The following is a 23,841-nucleotide window of genomic DNA, read 5'->3' as shown; positions in this document are numbered from 1 at the left end:
TATTAGTTTAGAGGTCTGGTCTGGGGTCTGTATTAGTTTAGGGGGTCTGTATTAGTTTAGGGGTCTGGTCTGGGGTCTGTATTAGTTTAGGGGTCTGGTCTGGGGTCTGTATAAGTTTAGGGGTCTGGTCTGCGGTCTGTATTAGTTTAGGGGTCTGGTCTGGGGTCTGTATTAGTTTAGGGGCCTGGTCTGGGGTCTGTATTAGTTTAAGGGTCTGGTCTGGGGTCTGTATTAGTTTAGGGGTCTGGTCTGGGGTCTGTATTAGTTTAGGGGGTCTGGTCTGGGGTCTGTATTAGTTTAGGGCTCTGGTCTGGGGTCTGTATTAGTTTAGGGGCCTGGTCTGGGGTCTGTATTAGTTAGGGGTCTGGGGTCTGTATTAGTTTAGGGGGTCTGGTCTGGGGTCTGTATTAGTTTAGGGCTCTGGTCTGGGGTCTGTATTAGTTTAGAGGTCTGGTCTGGGGTCTGTATTAGTTTAGGCCTCTGGTCTGGGGTCTGTATTAGTTTAGGGGTCTGTCTGGGGTCTGTATTAGTTTAGGGGTCTGGTCTGGGGTCTGTATTAGTTTAGGGGTCTAGTCTGGGGTCAGTATTAGTTTAGGGGTCTAGTCTGGGGTCTGTATTAGTTTAGGAGTCTGGTCTGGGGTCTGTATTAGTTTAGGGGTCTAGTCTGGGGTCTGTATTAGTTTAGGAGTCTGGTCTGGGGTCTGTATTAGTTTAGGGGTCTGGTCTGGGGTCTGTATTAGTTTAGGGGCCTGGTCTGGGGTCTGTATTAGTTTAGGGGTCTGGTCTGGGGTCTGTATTAGTTTAGGGGTCTAGTCTGGAGTCTGTATTAGTTTAGGGGTCTGGGGTCTGTATTAGTTTAGAGGTCTGATCTGGGGTCTGTATTAGTTTAGAGATCTGGTCTGGGGTCTGTATTAGTTTAGGGGTCTGGTCTGGGGTCTGTATTAGTTTAGGGGGTCTGTATTAGTTTAGGGGTCTGGTTTGGGGTCTGTATTAGTTTAGGGGTCTGGTGTGGGGTCTGTATTAGTTTAGGGGTCTGGTCTGGGGTCTGTATTTGTTTAGGAGTCTGGTCTGGGGTCTGTATTAGTTTAGAGGTCTGGTCTGGGGTCTGTATTAGTTTAGGGGTCTGGACCGGTGTCTGTATTAGTTTAGGGGTCTGGTCTGGGGTCTGTATTAGTTTAGGGGTCTGGACCGGTGTCTGTATTAGTTTAGGGGTCTGGTCTGGGGTCTGTATTAGTTTAGGGGTCTGGTCTGGGGTCTGTATTAGTTTAGGGGCCTGGTCTGGGGTCTGTATTAGTTTAGGGGTCTGGTCTGGGGTCTGTATTAGTTTAGGGGTCTAGTCTGGAGTCTGTATTAGTTTAGGGGTCTGGGGTCTGTATTAGTTTAGAGGTCTGATCTGGGGTCTGTATTAGTTTAGAGATCTGGTCTGGGGTCTGTATTAGTTTAGGGGTCTGGTCTGGGGTCTGTATTAGTTTAGGGGTCTGGTGTGGGGTCTGTATTAGTTTAGGGGTCTGGTCTGGGGTCTGTATTAGTTTAGGGGTCTGGTCTGGGGTCTGTATTAGTTTAGGGGTCTGGACCGGTGTCTGTATTAGTTTAGGGGTCTGGTCTGGGGTCTGTATTAGTTTAGGGGTCTGGACCGGTGTCTGTATTAGTTTAGGGGTCTGGTCTGGGGTCTGTATTAGTTTAGGGGTCTGGTCTGGGATCTGTATTAGTTTAGAGGTCTGGTCTGGGGTCTGTATTAGTTTAGGGGTCTGGGGTCTGTATTAGTTTAGGGGTCTGGTCTGGGGTCTGTATTAGTTTAGGGGTCTGGTCTGGGGTCTGTATTAGTTTAGGGGGTCTGGTCTGGGGTCTGTATTAGTTTAGGAGTCTGTGTTATTTAAGGGAAGGGGTCAGCAACCCCCGACTCGCGTGCCAAGAGTTTCACGTGAGGCTTATCTCTCTGGCAGGGGCAGGCGGAGTCCTTACCCAGCTGTTTTCGATCGGACCAAAAACAGCCAAAATGAAACTGCTATTATTATACAGTGGGGTCTCTTCATACCCCAGAGTATAATAAGTAGGGGGCCAAGAGAGGTGGCAAATATTAAAAACACTGTTACTCACCTTCCCTGCGCTCCGGAGCGGCTCTCTGTTCTCTTCGGCCTGTAGTAAGACACTACTGATAGGCCCTTAGGGGTTGCATTGATGTCATTACGCAAAATGATGCCGACATAACCCCTGAGACCCAGTCGGTGGTCTCTTACTTCAGGCCGAAGAGAACAAAGAAGCGCTCCAGAGCGCAGGGAAGGTGAGTAACAGTCTTTTTATATTTATCACCTCTCTTGGCCCCCTACTTATTATACTCTGGGGTATGAAGAGACTCCTCTGTATAATAATAGCTAGTGAGTGGTGAAATTTGGAATATTGGCGTGTCCTATATAAATGATAAAAAAAGATGACTCCTTGGAAACTCTGATGTCAGTACTTAGAAGTTCTTGTGTATGTGAATGAGACTGTGCAGGACCCCATAGCCGGGTATACGGCGTACGCCGGTGACTGCAGGATGTATAAATAATAGGATGGATCTATCGGAGTTTATTAGCTTTTATATTGCGGGTCAGGAGACGCGGCTCCGGAATATCTCTGGATTTATGTCTGCCGAAAATTCCTTCTTTTGAAATCTGTAAATGTAATGACTTGGTTTTATGAGGGTTGTTAAGCGGCCCCGATTATTACTGAACTGGTCCAGTCTTTTAAGCAGCCGGACTCAGCAGGGGGTAAGGCGGGCTCCGGGCAGCTCCATCTGACCATTATCATGGTTTTCATTAGAATATCAAGCCCCATATAAATGTGAATGGCTGCAGATCATCAGATCCATGTGTTACGTCCTATTAGGTCCCCCAAGAGTGACAGCCCAGGACCTGATACGAGCAAGACGGAAAAACTCCTCACCGCGGCCCGTTACTTGTTGCAAAACTTAGAGTTTTTAGGTGGGGAGTTGGGTCATGCTGTGGTTCTAGAGCGACTTACATTAGTGTCCATGACCCACGACGTCCCTCGAGATGAGAAACTGGAAAACCCTCAACACAGCATCAACTGCAAATAATACCGTAAAATTCCTTTAAACTGGCATCTGATAATGCAGAAAATCTGGTTCTGGATCTGGTGGCCAAGTACCTTGGAATATGTTCATGATATTTAATTTTGCATATGCTGCAGAAAAATCAGGCCATAATCCAGGAAATAAAAAAAAAATCTCAAAAATCAGGGCAGTTAGTGTTATCAGGGGGACAGCGCTAAAAATGTGGTAAAAATTTGAGCAAAAAATTCTCAACAATAAGGGAAATTTGTGTTGTGATGGGGACACAACCAGAGAGGTTCTTCTCACAGGGGTCTTGTATGATCTTCTATACACTACAAAATAGATTTTTTGGTATTTCTAGATTTACTATATCAATTTACAAAAATACACAATTTTTGTGATTAGGAATGAGCGAGTACTGTTCGGATCAGCCGATCCGAACAGCACGCTCGCATAGAAATGAATAGACGTAGCCGGCACGCGGGGGGTTAAGCGGCCGGCCGCCGTCAAAGCGGAAGTACCAGGTGCATCCATTCATTTCTATGGTGCGTGCTGTTTGGATCAGCTGATCCGAACAGTACTCGCTCATCTCTAATTAGGATCCATTTTTTTAAAAAATTTGCCCCATGGACATATTATATGGTCAGACATTTGTCCAATGGCCGGAAAAGTGAGGAATCTTAAAGACCCAGCTATCAGCCCACTAACAAGGCCCATGGTGGATTTTCTGAGCATTGATATTATTACCGAGGTTTTAAATATTTTTAAATATATATTTTTAAAAACTTATTATCGTATTCCTCCATAAATATAGGGAGACAAAGCCTGTGCCCCCCCCCCCCCCATACCTGCCCGCCTTTCCTCACAAGGAAATTAATAATATAAAATAAATCTGGAATTTTTCAAAAATATTTATTTTTTATTGACTACTGTAGTTTTTTTTTTTTCATAATTTTTTATTCTCATTTTCATATTCTTGTAATTACTGATTATTTTTTTTCTGATTTATTAATGATTTTTATTCAAGGATTTATTCTCCATTTTTAATTTCATATTTTAAATTTTTTCCTAATTTTTTTTATTTTTATTTGCTATATTTTTTCTTCGGTTTCAGCTTATTTTTTTTTATAAAATTTTTTATTGACTCTTTCATTATTTTTTCTTTTTATTAACTTTTTTAAATAATTTTTTATTCAAGGAAATGTGTCACCAATGTGTTCTTAATTTACTTAAATCACATAAGACAATTCACTATTTTCTGATTTTTTAATTTCTTTCAATTTTTTATTCTATTTTCTGCCCATGATTATGGGGGCGGCCATCGTGCTTGAGCTTCTCCATCTCTGTTAACAGCATTCAGTCATATGCTTTACTGCACAGTTGTGGCCATGGACAGCAATAGTCTGGAGCTGAATTATAAAGGTTTTTGGGAGCATTTTCTAGACATGCTCAGTGCAGGGAGGGGGCGGAGATAAGCTGTGACATCATCTAGTGTCAGTAGTGATGTAATGATGGGTCAGTGGTCTTATCTATAGATGTATTAACTTCTGTTGCAATCCTGTCTGTGATGTAAATGAAGTGTTTGTTGTAAAGGAGACCGATACAGAATTGGCAAGTGTCTGTCTATTATTAGGCTTAGTGGTCAGAGTAAACATTGCCGAATTTATTACTTAAAAAAAAAAAATAATAATTATATATATATATATATATATATATATATATATATATAATGACATAGAAAATACTCTATGATAAGTTTAACATAAAAACTTGGTTCAAAAAATTAGGCCATTTTCTAGTGACACATTCCCTTTAATTGAGTTTTTACTTGCTATTTTTAATTTATTTGCATTATTTTAAGATTTTTTTTCATGCAACGAAACATTTTAATACTAAAGACCACATTCCATCTACCGTCGCTCGTTGTAGCCTCTCCGTAGATATTGGTCCATCTATAATGAGAATTATTGCGTTCCCCGCGGCTTATGCCCGCGTATGTCACATATCCGCCTTGATATATTTTGTGGCCTGATGAGTCAGAGCATTGACTCCTTGGTGTCGAAAGGTTGTATGTGAAAGACTTTGCCCTGGAAAATTACATAGCACAACATTCGAGAAGGGAAAATACAACTGAATATAAATCTGTCATCATGGCCGGAGTGAAGCACGACGTTATACAGACAGTATCTCACAGAGCGGGATCGTGCTGGATGTGGAAGTCAGATGCACTGATGTAAGTGACGAGGAACCCTACGTATATGTCATATATATATAAACACGGGATTCGGCACAGCCAACATCTGGCGTATCGGTGCAGGCCATTGAAATACATCTGCATTGAAATGCATTAATTTATTTGGATTTCCACCCGCATGCGACTTTGATTTATTGGCCAGTATATTACCTTCTGCAGCTTTTACTAAAGACATTGCCTTGTTTTTCTAGCTTAGTGCAGCGAGCGACACGATGTAGAATCCTGGAATATAAAACCTTTGGAATTCAAGAAATATTGGAGTTGGAATAAAACCCTTTACATCTGAAGAATATAATGGACTGACAGCCCAAAAATATAATATTAAAACATAAAAATAAGTAAAAATTGTTCTTTGTAGGTGGTTAGAAAGCGATACAGTGAAGAGTTCTATTTACTGACATAGTATGGCGCCACCATAAGTGTAAAGCGATGTGAACGTCCACCTTAGGAGCTGAGTGCTGGTGGACGCACATGCTCAGTTACTCTCCTCACAATAAGGTGTCTGCATAGTGATCTGTTCAGGGCAGCCAATAGGAGTAGCTTTCTGCCCAGGCTTATCATGAAGGAGTTGTAGGTGGCAGTATAGCGGAGAAGACCCTTTCTGCAGGGAAGTAAGGAAGGGGCTATATTTTCAGCTGCCAGAGGGGGAAGGAGACTCTTATTCTTATTATTTGCAGCAGCATCAATGAAGACTGAAGACGAAAAAGGAGAAGTGTGAATGGCAATAAGAAAGTCAAGGCCTTTATGATACGTTCTTGAGAACTGAAAACTAATAACATAGACTGTTAGGCCTAAAAATGGGGTTTACAGATAGAGATTCACTTTAAGGACGCCTTGTTATGAGGAAAGTCAGGCCAACCTGTGGCTCGTCTGCTAGTCCATGACTACGACTCCTCCCTTATAGATGGACACAATGGCGGCCATTACTATCCCTCTCCTATTTGTGCTCTTTGTGACTACTTCTATGTTTTCATGTAGCTGAGACCCTCTTGAGGGGTAATTTTCTAGATCCGAGTGTCACAGCGCCAATGTCACCCCCGATGTCCTTATACACAGTATAGTGGGATAAAAAGCCGGGATAATTTTACTTGCACTTGAAGTTTTATTCGCTAAATGAATCACCGATAATTATCCTTGTAATAAGCCATAAATGAAGGCTCGGGGTAATTGGCAGGACGGCTTACATTGTCCTAATTATTTAAGTACAGTATGATAACCATTACCGCTATAGCTATGTATTAGGCTGAGCGCGATAATTAATGGACTTAACACATTAGAGCTGGAGATCATTAAGGTTATCTCGTCTGGTCGTATACTCCATATATAATAACTGGTAACATTTACTTTCTGCATATTCTGTGTCTGCTTAATACGGGGCATGAGATTTCAATTAAAGGAGAATAAATATATATAAACATTTCAGGATCATGATAATATCTTTAATCCTTACCGCACCAACAGGTCTTTATATAGTAATAACAGCATAAACGGTAAACTGGGGGTATAACTACCCGGATATAACTACTATAATACTACCTCCTATGTACAAGAATATAACTACTATAATACTGCCCCTATGTACAAGAATATAACTACTATAATACTGCCCCCTATGTACAAGAATATAACTACTATAATACTACCTCCTATGTACAAGAATATAACTACTATAATACTACTCCTATGTACAAGAATATAACTACTATAATACTACCTCCTATGTACAAGAATATAACTACTATAATACTGCCCCTATGTACAAGAATATAACTACTATAATACTGCCCCTATGTACAAGAATATAACTACTATAATACTACCTCCTATGTACAAGAATATAACTACTATAATACTACCTCCTATGTACAAGAATATAACTACTATAATACTGCCCCCTATGTACAAGAATATAACTACTATAATACTACTCCTATGTACAAGAATATAACTACTATAATACTACCTCCTATGTACAAGAATATAACTACTATAATACTGCTCCTATGTACAAGAATATAACTACTATAATACTACCTCCTATGTACAAGAATATAACTACTATAATACTGCCCCTATGTACAAGAATATAACTACTATAATACTACCTCCTATGTACAAGAATATAACTACTATAATACTGCTCCTATGTACAAGAATATAACTACTATAATACTGCTCCTATGTACAAGAATATAACTACTATAATACTACCTCCTATGTACAAGAATATAACTACTATAATACTACTCCTATGTACAAGAATATAACTACTATAATACTGCCCCTATGTACAAGAATATAACTACTATAATACTACTCCTATGTACAAGAATATAACTACTATAATACTACTCCTATGTACAAGAATATAACTACTATAATACTGCTCCTATGTACAAGAATATAACTACTATAATACTACTCCTATGCACAAGAATATAACTACTATAATACTACCTCCTATGTACAAGAATATAACTACTATAATACTACTCCTATGTACAAGAATATAACTACTATAATACTACTCCTATGTACAAGAATATAACTACTATAATACTGCTCCTATGTACAAGAATATAACTACTATAATACTGCTCCTATGTACAAGAATATAACTACTATAATACTACTCCTATGTACAAGAATATAACTACTATAATACTGCTCCTATGTACAAGAATATAACTACTATAATACTGCTCCTATGTACAAGAATATAACTACTATAATACTACCTGCTATGTACAAGAATATAACTACTATAATACTACTCCTATGTACAAGAATATAACTACTATAATACTACCTCCTATGTACAAGAATATAACTACTATAATACTGCTCCTATGTACAAGAATATAACTACTATAATACTGCTCCTATGTACAAGAATATAACTACTATAATACTACATCCTATGTACAAGAATATAACTACTATAATACTACTCCTATGTACAAGAATATAACTACTATAATACTGCCCCTATGTACAAGAATATAACTACTATAATACTACTCCTATGTACAAGAATATAACTACTATAATACTGCTCCTATGTACAAGAATATAACTACTATAATACTGCTCCTATGTACAAGAATATAACTACTATAATACTGCTCCTATGTACAAGAATATAACTACTATAATACTGCTCCTATGTACAAGAATATAACTACTATAATACTGCTCCTATGCACAAGAATATAACTACTATAATACTACTCCTATGCACAAGAATATAACTACTATAATACTACCTCCTATGTACAAGAATATAACTACTATAATACTACCTCCTATGTACAAGAATATAACTACTATAATACTACTCCTATGTACAAGAATATAACTACTATAATACTGCCCCTATGTACAAGAATATAACTACTATAATACTACTCCTATGTACAAGAATATAACTACTATAATACTACTCCTATGTACAAGAATATAACTACTATAATACTGCCCCTATGTACAAGAATATAACTACTATAATACTACTCCTATGTACAAGAATATAACTACTATAATACTACTCCTATGTACAAGAATATAACTACTATAATACTGCTCCTATGTACAAGAATATAACTACTATAATACTGCTCCTATGTACAAGAATATAACTACTATAATACTACGCCGATGTACAAGAATATAACTACTATAATACTACTCCTATGTACAAGAATATGACTACTATAATACTACTCCTATGTACAAGAATATAACTACTATAATACTACGCCGATGTACAAGAATATAACTACTATAATACTACTCCGATGTACAAGAATATAACTACTATAATACTGCTCCTATGTACAAGAATATAACTACTATAATACTGCTCCTATGTACAAGAATATAACTACTATAATACTGCTCCTATGTACAAGAATATAACTACTATAATACTACTCCTATGTACAAGAATATAACTACTATAATACTGCTCCTATGTACAAGAATATAACTACTATAATACTACCTCCTATGTACAAGAATATAACTACTATAATACTGCTCCTATGTACAAGAATATAACTACTATAATACTGCTCCTATGTACAAGAATATAACTACTATAATACTACCTGCTATGTACAAGAATATAACTACTATAATACTACTCCTATGTACAAGAATATAACTACTATAATACTGCCTCCTATGTACAAGAATATAACTACTATAATACTGCTCCTATGTACAAGAATATAACTACTATAATACTACTCCTATGTATAAGAATATAACTACTATAATACTACCTGCTATGTACAAGAATATAACTACTATAATACTGCTCCTATGTACAAGAATATAACTACTATAATACTGCCTCCTATGTACAAGAATATAACTACTATAATACTGCTCCTATGTACAAGAATATAACTACTATAATACTACTCCTATGTACAAGAATATAACTACTATAATACTACCTCCTATGTACAAGACTATAGTGATTATATTACTACCACTATAGATAAGAATAAACTCCCCACTATGGACAACTATATAGATCTCAGCAGCATTACTCTGTATATCAGACTGCTCACCGCTCCTATAGACTATATAATGGCTTCCATCAGTGTTTCTGACACAACATTTCCTATCTTCGCAGACATGGGTGAGTATTAGGAGTTTGGTATCTCCTGGTATTGATGTTCCAGCTCCCCCTGTGTCCCCAGATACCCCCTATAATAAACCATGATATTGCCCCCTCTCCTCTCACCCCCTATTTCAGCCTCCTGGCCTAGCTGGTAAGTTGATCCTCCGCTGGCAGTCGTTCACCTACTTTTTTCCTGCTATTCACATGTCGCTTCCAATAGTATCTGACATTGCGGCAGGATCCTTTATTACTGTTAAATGTTTGTTTTTACGGTTGGTAATTCCATTCAGTTTTGACTCTGACGATTTCACAGCTGTGTTTCCATAGACGGCTCAGGAACATGTGCTCCAAAAAGGAGAGAAGGGGGGAATATTGCCGAGAGCCTTCATTCATCTGATTTATGTCATCGCCACTCGTGTGAGGCAGGCGACAATAAACAACTATTAGAGTACGATGGCGAGGATACCGCGGGGTTAAAGGGGAAATCCGGTCACATGATCATATAGGTGATACAGGTGAAGAGATTACAGGGCAACGGTCTGGGAGGACGGACAACAAAAGATTCCAGAATGAAGTCTCCTTGGCACTGCAAAGAGACCTAAGAGACTGTGGAGACTTAAAATCTGACACAGCCATAGAAGAAAGGGTCATTCACATTAATGTCAGTGCTCAGAGTCATGTCCAGTATATAAGATAAATTACTATAGACAGTGCAGAAGGAGAAGTCCACCTGTAATTACCACTAAACTATAACATTATTCCTGTATTATACCCCAGAGCTGCGCTCACTATTCTGCTGGTACAGTCACTGTGTACATACATTACATTACTTATCCTGTATTATACTCCAGAGCTGCGCTCACTATTCTGCTGGTGCAGTGACTGTGTACATACATTACTTATCCTGTATTATACTCCAGAGCTGCGCTCACTATTCTGCTGGTGCAGTTACTGTGTACATACATTACATTACTTATCCTTTATTATACTCCAGAGCTGCGCTCACTATTCTGCTGGTACAGTCACTGTGTACATACATTACATTACTTATCCTGTATTATACTCCAGAGCTGCGCTCACTATTCTGCTGGTGCAGTCACTGTGTACATACATTACATTACTTATCCTGTATTATACTCCAGAGCTGCGCTCACTATTCTGCTGGTGCAGTCACTGTGTACATACATTACATTACTTATCCTGTATTATACTCCAGAGCTGCGCTCACTATTCTGCTGGTGCAGTCACTGTGTACATACATTACATTACTTATCCTGTATTATACTCCAGAGCTGCGCTCACTATTCTGCTGGTACAGTCACTGTGTACATACATTACATTACTTATCCTGTATTATACTCCAGAGCTGCGCTCACTATTCTGCTGGTACAGTCACTGTGTACATACATTACATTACTTACCCTGTATTATACTCCAGAGCTGCGCTCACTATTCTGCTGGTACAGTCACTGTGTACATACATTACATTACTTATCCTGTATTATACTCCAGAGCTGCGCTCACTATTCTGCTGGTACAGTCACTGTGTACATACATTACATTACTTATCCTGTATTATACTCCAGAGCTGCGCTCACTATTCTGCTGGTACAGTCACTGTGTACATACATTACATTACTTATCCTGTATTATACTCCAGAGCTGCGCTCACTATTCTGCTGGTACAGTCACTGTGTACATACATTACATTACTTATCCTGTATTATACTCCAGAGCTGCGCTCACAATTCTGCTGGTACAGTCACTGTGTACATACATTACTTATCCTGTATTATACTCCAGAGCTGCGCTCACTATTCTGCTGGTGCAGTCACTGTGTACATACATTACATTACTTATCCTGTATTATACTTCAGAGCTGCGCTCACTATTCTGCTGGTGCAGTCACTGTGTACATACATTACATTACTTATCCTGTATTATACTCCAGAGCTGCGCTCACTATTCTGCTGGTACAGTCACTGTGTACATACATTACATTACTTATCCTGTATTATAGTCCAGAGCTGCGCTCACTATTCTGCTGGTACAGTCACTGTGTACATACATTACATTACTTATCCTGTATTATACTCCAAAGCTGCGCTCACTATTCTGCTGGTACAGTCACTGTGTACATACATTACATTACTTATCCTGTATTATACTCCAGAGCTGCGCTCACTATTCTGCTGGTGCAGTCACTGTGTACATACATTACATTACTTATCCTGTATTATACCCCAGAGCTGCGCTCACTATTCTGCTGGTACAGTCACTGTGTACATACATTACATTACTTATCCTGTATTATACCCCAGAGCTGCGCTCACTATTCTGCTGGTACAGTCACTGTGTACATACATTACATTACTTATCCTGTATTATACTCCAGAGCTGCGCTCACTATTCTGCTGGTGCAGTCACTGTGTACATACATTACATTACTTATCCTGTATTATACTGCAGAGCTGCGCTCACTATTCTGCTGGTGCAGTCACTGTGTACATACATTACATTACTTATCCTGTATTATACTCCAGAGCTGCGCTCACTATTCTGCTGGTGCAGTCACTGTGTACATACATTACATTACTTATCCTGTATTATACTCCAGAGCTGCGCTCACTATTCTGCTGGTGCAGTCACTGTGTACATACATTACACTAGCTGGTACCCGCGACTTCTTCTGCGGTGATTGTAGCAGTGGGTATATACAGGCGCGGGTAAGGTTTTCGTACTGTGTATAAGGTATGGGGTATGAAATGTAACTTTATATCTTGTTTTTGCTGTAATTCAGAGAATCCGTGAGACTTTTGTGTTGAAGTTACTTTGTATTAGAGCTGCTATATATACGGTGTTGTGAGAAACTTTACATAGTGACTTTGGGACAGAAGTATTTGAAGTTAACCCTTTCCCGCCTATGGCATTTTTTGATTTTCTTTTTGACTCCCCTCCTTCTAAACCCCATAACTTTTTTATTTCTCCGCTCCCAGAGCCATATGAGGTCTTAATTTTTCCTGGGACAAATTTTTCTTCATGATGCCGCCATTATTTATTCTATATAATGTACTGGGAAGCAGGGAAAAAATTCAGAATGGGGTGGATTTGAAGAAAAAATGCATTTCTGCGACTTTCTTACGGGCTTTGGTTTTACGGCGTTCACTGTGCAACCAAAATGACCTGTCCCTTGTATTCTGTGCTTCGTTACGATTCCGGGGATACCAAATTTATATGGTTTTATTTACATTTTGACCCCTTAAAAAAAATCCAAAACTGTGTTAAAAAATTATTTTTTGAAAAGTCGCCATATTCCAACAGCCGTAACTTTTTTATACTTGCGTGTACGGGGATGTATAGGGTTTTTTTTTTGCGGGAACGGGTGTACTTTGTATTTCTACCATTTTTGGGAAATGTTATTGCTTTGATCACTTTTTATTCAAATTTTTAGCAGAATCAAAACAGTGAAAAAATGGCAGTTTGGCACTTTTGACCATTTTTCCCGCTACGGCGTTTACTGAACAGGAAAAATATTTTTATAACTTTGTAGAGCGAGCGATTTAGGACGCGCGGATACCTAACATGTATGTATTTCACAGTTTTTAACTACTTTTATATGTGTTCTAGGGAAAGGGGGGTGATTTGAATTTTTAATCCTTTTTATTTATTTTTTTTATATTTTTTTTTACTTTTTTTAAACTTTTTTTTTTGCATTTATTAGACTTCCTAGGGGTATTGACATGGGTGGGCGGTGTCGCGGATTGTCAGAGTGGTGGGGGCAAACATGGCTGCTCCGGAGCGTTAAAGAGCGCCTCCTAGAGAATCGTTAAGGGGAGGGGCAAAGTGGTAAAGTATATGTATATGAGATTGTGTGGGGTTAGGGGCGAGGCTGTAGAGGGCAATATAAATTTTGTGGCTTGCTATGGTCCAAAGTGTGTGAGATTGCAGAGATGGTGGTGTGAGTTAGGGTTTTGTGGGGGTCCTGGCACAAACGTATGTGCGCTATTGTGACGAAAAGTAGCCTATTGTTTAACCGAGTGTAATAACTATGTTTGTGGAAAATTTCAGCCAAATCGGTGGAGCGGTTTTTGCGTGATTGACCGCCAAACATCCAAAAGGTCCTGGGAAAAATGTATGTGCGCTATTGTGACGAAAAGTAGCCTATTGCGCAATCGAGTGTATTATCTATGTTTGTGGAAAATTTCAGCCAAATCGGTGGAGCGGTTTTTCCGTGATTGAGGAACAAACATCCGAACATGCAAACATCCAAACACACAAACCCACAAACTTTCACATTTATAATATTAATAGGATTACTTATCCTGTATTATACTCCAGAGCTGCGCTCACTATTCTGCTGGTACAGTCACTGTGTACATACATTACATTACTTATCCTGTATTATACTCCAGAGCTGCGCTCACTATTCTGCTGGTGCAGTCACTGTGTACATACATTACATTACTTATCCTGTATTATACTCCAGAGCTGCGCTCACTGTTCTGCTGGTACAGTCACTGTGTACATACATTACATTACTTATCCTGTATTATACTCCAGAGCTGCGCTCACTATTCTGCTGGTGCAGTCACTGTGTACATACATTACATTACTTATCCTGTATTATACTCCAGAGCTGCGCTCACTATTCTGCTGGTGCAGTCACTGTGTACATACATTACATTACTTATCCTGTATTATACTGCAGAGCTGCGCTCACTATTCTGCTGGTGCAGTCACTGTGTACATACATTACATTACTTATCCTGTATTATACTCCAGAGCTGCGCTCATTATTCTGCTGGTACAGTCACTGTGTACATACATTACATTACTTATCCTGTATTATATATACTCCAGAGCTGCGCTCACTATTCTGCTGGTACAGTCACTGTGTACATACATTACATTACTTATCATGTATTATTCTCCAGAGCTGCGCTCACAACGTCATGACTGAATCATTTGCAGTTACCTTCAGTCCAGGCCCTGTGCAGCCATGTGATTTAGGACATGCCGCCACATTGGGTTTTCCTTTTGTCTGTTTTGACTCTCTTACAGACAGATTTGATTGTGTCCAGTTTCTGAGCCCCTCGGCTTGTGCAGTGGCCACTAGTTCTGGAGGTGTCCTGAGGTATCTCCACCAATCCCTCCATTCCCAGTTTCTCAGTTTATGTTCTTCTGCATTAAATTCCACTCAATTTTAATCCTGTACGAAATATAAATTCAAACTTCTTCTTCTGACAACTTTATAAGACATCTTGATTAAATCACTTGACTTAACCTGCATCGGGGGACTGACTTACCTAAGACAGTCATCCATAGCCTTGAGAAAGTAAGAGCAACATTAATAAACCACCACACAATCTTCAGAGGGGAATCCATGAAGAATTGTTATTTTAAAGGGGTTGTCTGGGTAACATACATGGTTTTTGTACTGTTTTTTTAAAAGGCCAAAATGCGTTAGTTTTTTGTAAATTAGCTGCATCTCACCGCCCTTCATGTTTCTGATTGACTTGCCGTATGAAATGTGACTACTCAGCCAACCACTGGCCACCTCATCCATCCATTGATACCTCCTTCATACTGAGACATTGTTGCGCCATCTTTAGGGCCGTTGCCACTTATCTCCTTGGGTAGGGAATACCCAACCGGTCTGATCCCGATTCACACGCGGGTCCCCTAGACCACAGTTAGATCATATTATGGTAGATTCGGCCACCTACCGACACCTCCACTGGCACTTCGGACGGACCCATTATGGAACTCAAATCATTGACAGAACTTTGGGATTTTTTTTTGTTCCCAATTTCACAAATTAGATTAACAAAAAGGTTAAGTATAAAAAAAATTGGAAAAAAAATTTGCCCAAACGGAAAAGTCGATTCAGACACTTGTTAATAATTTTCACCATCTTTTACACATTTATGAGCAGAATCCGTCAATCACTGGTGGGATATAGAGTCACTGACAACATAATCATCTTATTCCGTAGGGGTCGGTGAAGTTAGGCCGAGCAATGCCAAAAATGTCTCACTATGACACATGGTAAAGCTTGGAATTACGGGATGGGCGAAGGCTGCCACTCCCTGCCCTATAAATAACTTCTTCTTGCCTCATCCATGAATCCACCTTCGTCCTATCAGGTCTGGCCTCGCTCTATGATTAACCGGCCCCCGGAGAGCAATAACCGGGGACCGATCCTCCCACCTGACAACTCGTGTTCTGTAAAAAATTCTGCGACACTCCGTCTACGACTGGCATATACCGAAATGTGTATGTTGTTGTCATGACATCATCACAGTAAATTTCTGGAGTCAGCGCTGGAATTTGGGACGGGGTTAATATATCTTGGCCGCCTGCTGAAGTGTGCTTGGCAGGCACGGTATGTAACACATATAGAATTAACGACGCGCTTACTACAAATGGTGATCCCATTATATACCACCGTCATAGGAAACCTAAGTAGATGACCAGAACCTGGAGGGTGAGGGGGACACTGGAGGTGTAGAAGAAGTCTTAGGATTCTATCTATACATAATATAAGGGTCGTCTTCTAAAGTTAGTTTTAAGAAAAAGCTGAACGTTGCGTAGATCAGCGGTGTAACAACAAAAAAATCTGTAGTGTTGTGAAATTGTATGAGATATGGCAATGTGCTGGGGCTTGTGAGACTATCCTGCAACGCTCTTCTGAAAGTGACCCTTCAAATAGCTAATCGGATGGGAACCGGATCTCTGCCGATCTTCAATTAATAAGCCCAAAAACCCCTTTAGGCTAAAGCCCCACGTTGCTTTTTTTGTTGCAGTTTTTTGAGCCAGTCAGGAGTAGGGTTGAGCAATCGGGATCGGAAAAGATCGGATTCCGATAGGCGATCGAGTAAATTTCACAATCGCGATCGGAATTCCGATCCTGATCTTTTTAGGCGGGATCGAGGTCAGATGTTATTTCCCACAATGCTTTGCTACGGGCCAAGCATTGTGGGAAAAGCTAACAATGTCAGCTACTACTACTACAATGTACAGTAATGGAGATGTAGCAGAGTCCGTATACTGGACTCTGTTACATCTGCATTACTGTACATTGACTTGTCTATCTACTCTTCTGCTTCATCCCTGCTTTACCGTAGACTTGGCTCTGCTACATCTCAGATGTAGCAGAGCTGAGTATACGGTAATGCAAAGACGAAGCAGAAGAGTAGATAGACAAGTCAATGTACAGTAGTATCTATCTACTCGCGAACTTCAGCCATGGCGTATTATATGGCGAGTGATTAAAAAATAATGTTTCATGGCCATTTCAGTGTTCCCTTGCTCTTTCTATGCATTCTAAGAACTTATATGAATTTTTTGGTAACTTTTTATAGCTTTTGAAAACGATCTTAGAAAAAAAAAAAATCCCATTGACTTGCATTAGGATCGGAATTGGGATCGAATGGAAAATGATCGGAAATCGGATTTCAAAATCGATCCTGAAATCCCAAGATCGGCTCAACCCTAGTCAGGAGTGGATTGAACAGAAGGTAGAAGTATAAGAACTTCCTATATATTCCCCATTCCTTTCTAGTCATTCTTGACATTGGCTTACAAAACTGCAACAAAAAAAGCTGCGTTTCCGCATCATGGGGTTATAGCCCTAGGCTACATTGCGTAAAAGCTGCTTTTTTCATTGCAGATTTTTGAGCCAAAGTCAGGAGTGGATTGAGTAGAAGTATAAGAAGCTTCCTAGATATTTCCCATTCCTTTTGTAGCCATTCTTGGTTTTGGCTCAAAAACATCTACCTCAAGGACAAACATGACGGACACACTTCTGAATTTCCTTCAGTCTATTTTCGGTATTGGTATATTTGCTGTAAGTCTCCTGCAGATTTCAGTTTTTGCATTGCAAAGGTTGCAGGCCATGGCCGATACGCTCAGCTATAATTGATGTGATGGGTTTTGGTTGCAGTTACAACCCCTTTATATAGGACCTTTACCTCCATCAATAGGCTCCGCTCCACTGATTCTGGCACAGTTGGAATTTTTTTCAACAGCCCTCATTGTTTCTGTGCTATGGTTGGGTTCAGCGTGGAATATCCTATATAGGCGCTCTAATGTCAGGTGGGTGGTCTCAAATTATCTGCTCTAGACCGCCCACCTGACTGTAGAGGGTCTAATTAGCATTTTGGATGCTGAAACAATGATTGCTCACGAACGGTGGGAGCTAGAGAAAGAAATTCCAACTGTACGAGAAGAACGGAACCTCTTGGCGGATTCAAAGAGTTGGAGAAAGGTTCTCTTAGGGCTAGTTCACACGGGGCGCGGAATGGCAGATTTTGGTCCTGATTTAGGGCCAACATGAGCCTGCCACAACTGTCGCGGCTTACCACTCTGGACTAGGCCCAAATGAATGGGTAACATGCCGCTAACAGAAAAAAGTAAGCTATCGGTCTACATAGACCTCTATTGTGAGGGGGCGGATTATTATGTGGATTCAGCGTCAAAATCTGCCCCTCTTGCCCCGCCAAAAAAAGAGAAAAATTAACCTTTTATGTGGCTGTGCAGGGTGCACAAAGGCCAAGGACATTTTTTGTTTTACCCCATTGTATGCAGTAGTTTTTATAAGGCCCCCCATTGCAGGCTTTACAACATACAGAGCCTACCAGCCTCACCACTGTAGGGCAGGACTTGTCAGGACATTCGATATCCTCATTCATTAGAATATGGAGTCATTTTCACAGTTTCTGCAATATTTTCATTGTAAACAGGGAAAGTCTTCGAGAGGTTTACACTGAAAATTAATTTCAAGGGTGAAACATGACTGATCCTTCCCGTAGAAGGTACAAGGGATAAGCACTATGACGTGCGGCCAGACAGCGGTAAGGCTTTTTGGCAGGTCACCTCACTCGCTAATTTAATTATGATAAATTTCGAAATGGGGAGAAAAAAAAAAAAAAAAAACACCTTTTAGGTTTTATTTCCAAAATATTACAGCGCTCGGTCACATAACATCTCATTCTTTGTAAAAGGGAAACTCCACCTAAAAGCCTAGGCTGCTACGGCTTGGGGTTACGGCTTACTTGGGGTTGGAGACTTGCGAGCCACTTGCTATAGATCAAAGTTCTACGGAAAACATGTTTTGAATGGTAGCCCTAACCCTTGTTGGGGTGCCTATGGACTATACATATTGGGTGGACGCGAAGTATCACATGGTCATCTCTATGGACCACTTGGTCATGGTAGGACACCTAAGAGTTTAGATGATCCATGCAAAGGGGTTTGTCCTAGCGACATTCAATAAACATGACCGCGTTGAGTAACTGCAGGAATTTTCAACTCATGGTCATCTCAGTATCGTCAACCGAGTCAGTGATGTTTCAGGATTTTTGTTTTAACCCGTGTGGTTTATGGTTATCCACTTGCTTCCAAAAATGATTGTCTTCTCCAATGAGCAGGATCTGGTTTAGTCGAAGATCCAAGTGTCTGGTCATAATTCTCAAAGTTCAACGACTGGTTCTTAGTGTCCAGCTTTTATGCACCCAACTAAAAGAAACCACCTTCGTAACCCAGACACTTACCTTGGTTAATTGGGATATCGGCAATGAAATTATTACTCAAAAAGTGGAATGGGAAAAGGAGAAGTTCGATGGAGGAGGGATATATTGACTTCGGTGGTAGACCAGGACCGTTATATGAAGGTTGCCATGATGGCCAAGGATGCTATGCCCAAAGTCCATTATCTTAAGTGGGTGACCTCACGTGTAAATGGCTGAATCAAAAAAAAAAAATCTTCTTCCTTGCACGAGAAATGAATGATGCAACAGTTCTGTGTCGGCAGGGTTAAGCTACAGAAGTGCTGACATTTGGTTTTAGTTTGTGGAACGTCGAGCTACATGAAAATCTGTAGCCGAATTTCTTCTGAAACTTGCTTTCTACTTTTCGTGAGCGGTAACCACAGGCCATGAGATACTGATCATCTTACATCATTCATGGGACCAATAACAATTCAGAATTTGGGGTTAGTACTTGTGTAGATATTTTGTTTTGCTCCCAATTCTGCTACTGTATGAACTGGGGTCGAAGGATTAGGTCTCGTCACTTGGCCGTAGATACAAGATAAACGTTTTCTCAGTGGAAAGCTTTTGGCCAATCTTCGGAATATTTTTGTTAAAATCATCGCGCAAGTCGTGGCAAAATACCCGTGCTTGTATATTGTTTAAGACCGAATGTCTCAAGGTTGTCCTCCATGTTGCTTCAGGTCTCATTATTGATAGATAAGAAATGGGCAGGTATTAAAAGTTTTTTTTTTTGTTTTTTTTTAATTTGCAGTTTTTTGAACTTGAAACTCCATTGATCTCCAATTTCCATTTTTGGCAAATTGGAAAGACTTGGACAAATCATGATGCCGATGGATCAATGTGTCTTTTCTGCAAGTCTTGCTTTGTGTTTTTCCCCATTAATCCATTAGGCTGGGTTCAGACAGAGTGTTTTGGGCCCAATTTTGACGCGGAGGCCGCCTCAGAGTCTGGTCCAAAAAACGGCTAGCTGTCACTGGATGACTGTGTAATACACTGGTATCCAGTCGCAGCATTCCGCTCAAGATTAGGCCCAAATGAATAGGCCTACTCGGGAGGGAGTGTTCGCGCCGCGGACTGTGTGGCGGAATTTGCGCCAAGAAAGTGCAGGTTACTTCTTTTTTCCATGAGCAGGAAGAAACGGCTCCCATTTAAGTCAATGGGAGGTGTTTTTTTTAACCGGATTTTGCATGAAAATCTGGTCCAAAAATCCCCATGTGAACCCAGCCTTAGAGAGATAATAAAACTTCTGCCTTAAAGGGGTTGTCCACGATTTTAATATTTTTTTTTTTTTCCACGGAGAACAGGGAAAGTGGAGAACGAAAACGAAAACCCTCCATACTCACCTGTCCCTTGTGCTGTGGTGTCTCCCACTGCGGTCCAGTCCTGCTGCTCTGGGATCTTGTTTCAGCAGAAGTCCCACTGCACGTGACTGTTGTGGTCAATCAGCAGCCTCAGCAAGGGCACAGGACGTCGCCGTTCTTTACTTAGGCCACTGAAGTATGTAGCAAGACTTAGGCCTCGTTCGGTAATCTGTTCAGGGGAGTCCACATGGGGACCCCCCCCACCAAATGCATTGGCAAGCGTTGTGCAGTGAAAGCACACGGACCCCTTAGACTATAATGCGGACTCCCCCGAACGGATTACCGACTCGGATGTGAACCAGGTCTTAGACCCTGAAGCAGCAGAATAGGATTTTGGTGGGAGACAACAGGGACAGGAGGAGTATGTTTTGTTTTGTTTTTTTGTCACCTGCAGAGAAAGCAGCTGTTACTTTGGGCTTACCCAGAATACACAATAACTGATATATTACTGGCGATGACGTGGTCAGCCGAACACATGGAGGAACTTCCCCAAAATTCTCTTTACACATTAGTGACTACAGTTTTCCCTCACAAATCCTTCTCCTTTGTCTCTGCAGTTTGCCGTTCCGCACAGCGATGAATGGGGCCGCCTTGCCCGTACTTTGGTCGAGATCCGCGCCAACCGAGGTGATGGGGAAGAAGCAGCTGTAGAACTGTCCACCTGATAGCCCAACATACGTGACAACCAGCACAGTATTCATCCGTAACTGAATGTACCAATATCCGACATTACTTTTTTTGCCGTGATCTTTTAAAGCGCCGCCAGTCGTCTTTTACCTTCAGCTTCTTGTTTAAATAGTACCCAGCCCAGGCGAGACATCCTGTCGTCTCTATATTGTGCAGACAATCTACACTCTTGTCTCCTGTCCTTCCTTGGTCTACAAATATTTCACTGTGTGCCAGTATTTTAATTAAATGAAGTCTATCAGAGCCAGCACTTCAGTCATTCCTGGACAAAATCATATATACGTATAACTATTCACAAGGCGTCGCTCCATATAGTAGAGTAGGTCCTGCGCGACTGTCGTGTTCTTGCACGGGAGACATGAATTTCCTTACGAAGCCTGGTGGTGGTGGTGGCAGCTTTGTATCAGAAAGCACAATGTGTCTGCTGACAGTTTCCAAGTCCTTCCTCCTAGGGGGCAGCACTGACGTAACTACTTCAAGTTGGAGACTTTTTTTGTCGGTGTGCAAAAGTGTGGAAAAAAACTACTGTCAGAAATGGAAGGTTTAATAGATTTTTGTCAATTACTAAAATGAAGTGAATGACGTAGAGAGAAATATAAATCCCATCAATATTCGGTGTGACCTTTGCCCTTTGCCTTCCATCAGTTCTTCTCGGTACTTGCAGATGGTTTTTGACAGATCTGGGCAGGGAGGTTGTTTCCCGCCGCCATCTTGGAAAACTAAGCCCAGATCTTCTGTGGATGTTGTTTGCTCCAATCTGTCTGTCTCTTTATGTCATCCCAGACAGACTGGATGATGATGAGATGAGGGCTCTATCTGTGGGGGTCGTATCATCAATTCCAGGACTCCTCCTCCAAAGGACAAACCCATTGAATATTAATGGGATCTACATTCACTTTATTTTGGTAATTGACACATTGCAACTTGTTTTCCACGACTTCCTAAATTATGAAATCTGAACTCCTGAAACAAAGGGAACGATACTAAATTACCATTGTTAGCGATAGGCCTTTCACTATTTGCTTGGTGGGGGAACCAACCTGCAGATTAGGTCAATGATGAGGCCGCAGCCTCCTAATTGTACTGAATGGGACAACCTGTGATGCCAAGCACACGACCCCAAACAGACGACCCATCATGCCCAGCCTATGTCCCTGAGGTCAGACCCACTGACATGTATGTGCAAATAACTCTATATCCAAGAGGCTATTGCCACCATAGTGGACCAGATGTTGGCAGGTTCTATCACACCGGTCTCAGGCCTCGAGTAAGGGCACTCCAATAAAATTGTCAAGCCTTAGATCTGTCATCAATAATCAAAATCTTCAGCTGTAGGATAACATGATGGAGTAGGAGTCCTCACTTAGCCACTTAATGTCCCACAAAGTAACCCAAACTAGACCTTTGGGGAACAGAGACCATCAACTGGTGTAGGAAGTCTTAGGGTATGTTCACCCTGAGGACTTTAGAGCTCCAAATTACTCTATTTATTCCAATGGGAGAAAGACATTTTTGACTGACTTTTTTCTATATTCGATCTTCAGACTGATGACTCCCATTGAATGAATGGGTGGTGGAAGATGATGCGGAAATTGCAAATCTGCAGTGGCATCGATAAAGCAAAAAAATTAACCTCTGGAATTCAACGAATACAAAGTCCGCTGTGTGAACATACCCTTACAGGCAGTTCTCCCTGGGAAAAGTTGTGCAGGTTATCTTCCCCCCCAAAAGAAAACTTGATCTAAAGGTCACCTAAAGGCTGGGGCCACACTTATTGGGTCTATGGGGGATGTTTGGAAAAGACAGGCTGCTGTGGACCCAAAAGGAAAAAAATCCCCCCAATTCCCAGCTTTCCACCATTCCTGGGGATTTTGCAAAAGCGAAGCCATTTCACGTACGCAACGCATATCCCACTTGTACCCATTAAAGGTCCTTGAAACGTGAAGAATTTTAGCCACTTGAGACTCATCCAAAGCAAGGAGACATCCATCCCCCTCAGTACTCCATTTAATCGGTAAACTTGACTCCCCCCAGTCAGTGCTGAGGTTCGCAATTTTAGAACTACAAGGTCCATCATGCTTTGGCACGTAAAACAGCCATAGAGCGCTAGCCAGCCCGGCCCGTGAATTTATTATGCCTAGCACAGTTATATTAAATCCATTCAGAGCGAGATATGATTGTATACAGATGTGGTTTTTCTCCAAAATTGGACCAGGCTGAAGACCTCAGATGTGGTCTCTCACTTGGGTTTCTCGAACGCTACATTCATGTTCTATGATCTGCAGGAATATCGCTGC

The 23,841-nt window shown here is 40.6% G+C and overlaps 1 protein-coding gene across 3 annotated transcripts in view; it reads left to right on the top strand.

Moving 5' to 3' along the window:
- Positions 1-21,787, top strand: part of DYNC1I1 (dynein cytoplasmic 1 intermediate chain 1) — a 280,263-nt gene extending 258,476 nt beyond the window's left edge. For all 3 annotated transcript variants that reach the window (XM_075271791.1, XM_075271790.1, XM_075271789.1), the window contains one exon: positions 21,415-21,787. In XM_075271791.1, the coding sequence (XP_075127892.1) occupies positions 21,415-21,522 (108 nt within the window). In that variant the 3' untranslated portion in view covers positions 21,523-21,787. The remainder of the gene's footprint in view (positions 1-21,414) is intronic.
- The last annotated feature ends 2,054 nt before the right edge of the window (positions 21,788-23,841 follow it).

Source organism: Leptodactylus fuscus, chromosome 4 (genome assembly GCF_031893055.1).
Source record: "Leptodactylus fuscus isolate aLepFus1 chromosome 4, aLepFus1.hap2, whole genome shotgun sequence".
Taxonomy (NCBI): domain Eukaryota; kingdom Metazoa; phylum Chordata; class Amphibia; order Anura; family Leptodactylidae; genus Leptodactylus; species Leptodactylus fuscus.
Note: the sequence above shows the minus strand (reverse complement) of the source record. Positions and strands in the feature narration are given on the sequence as shown.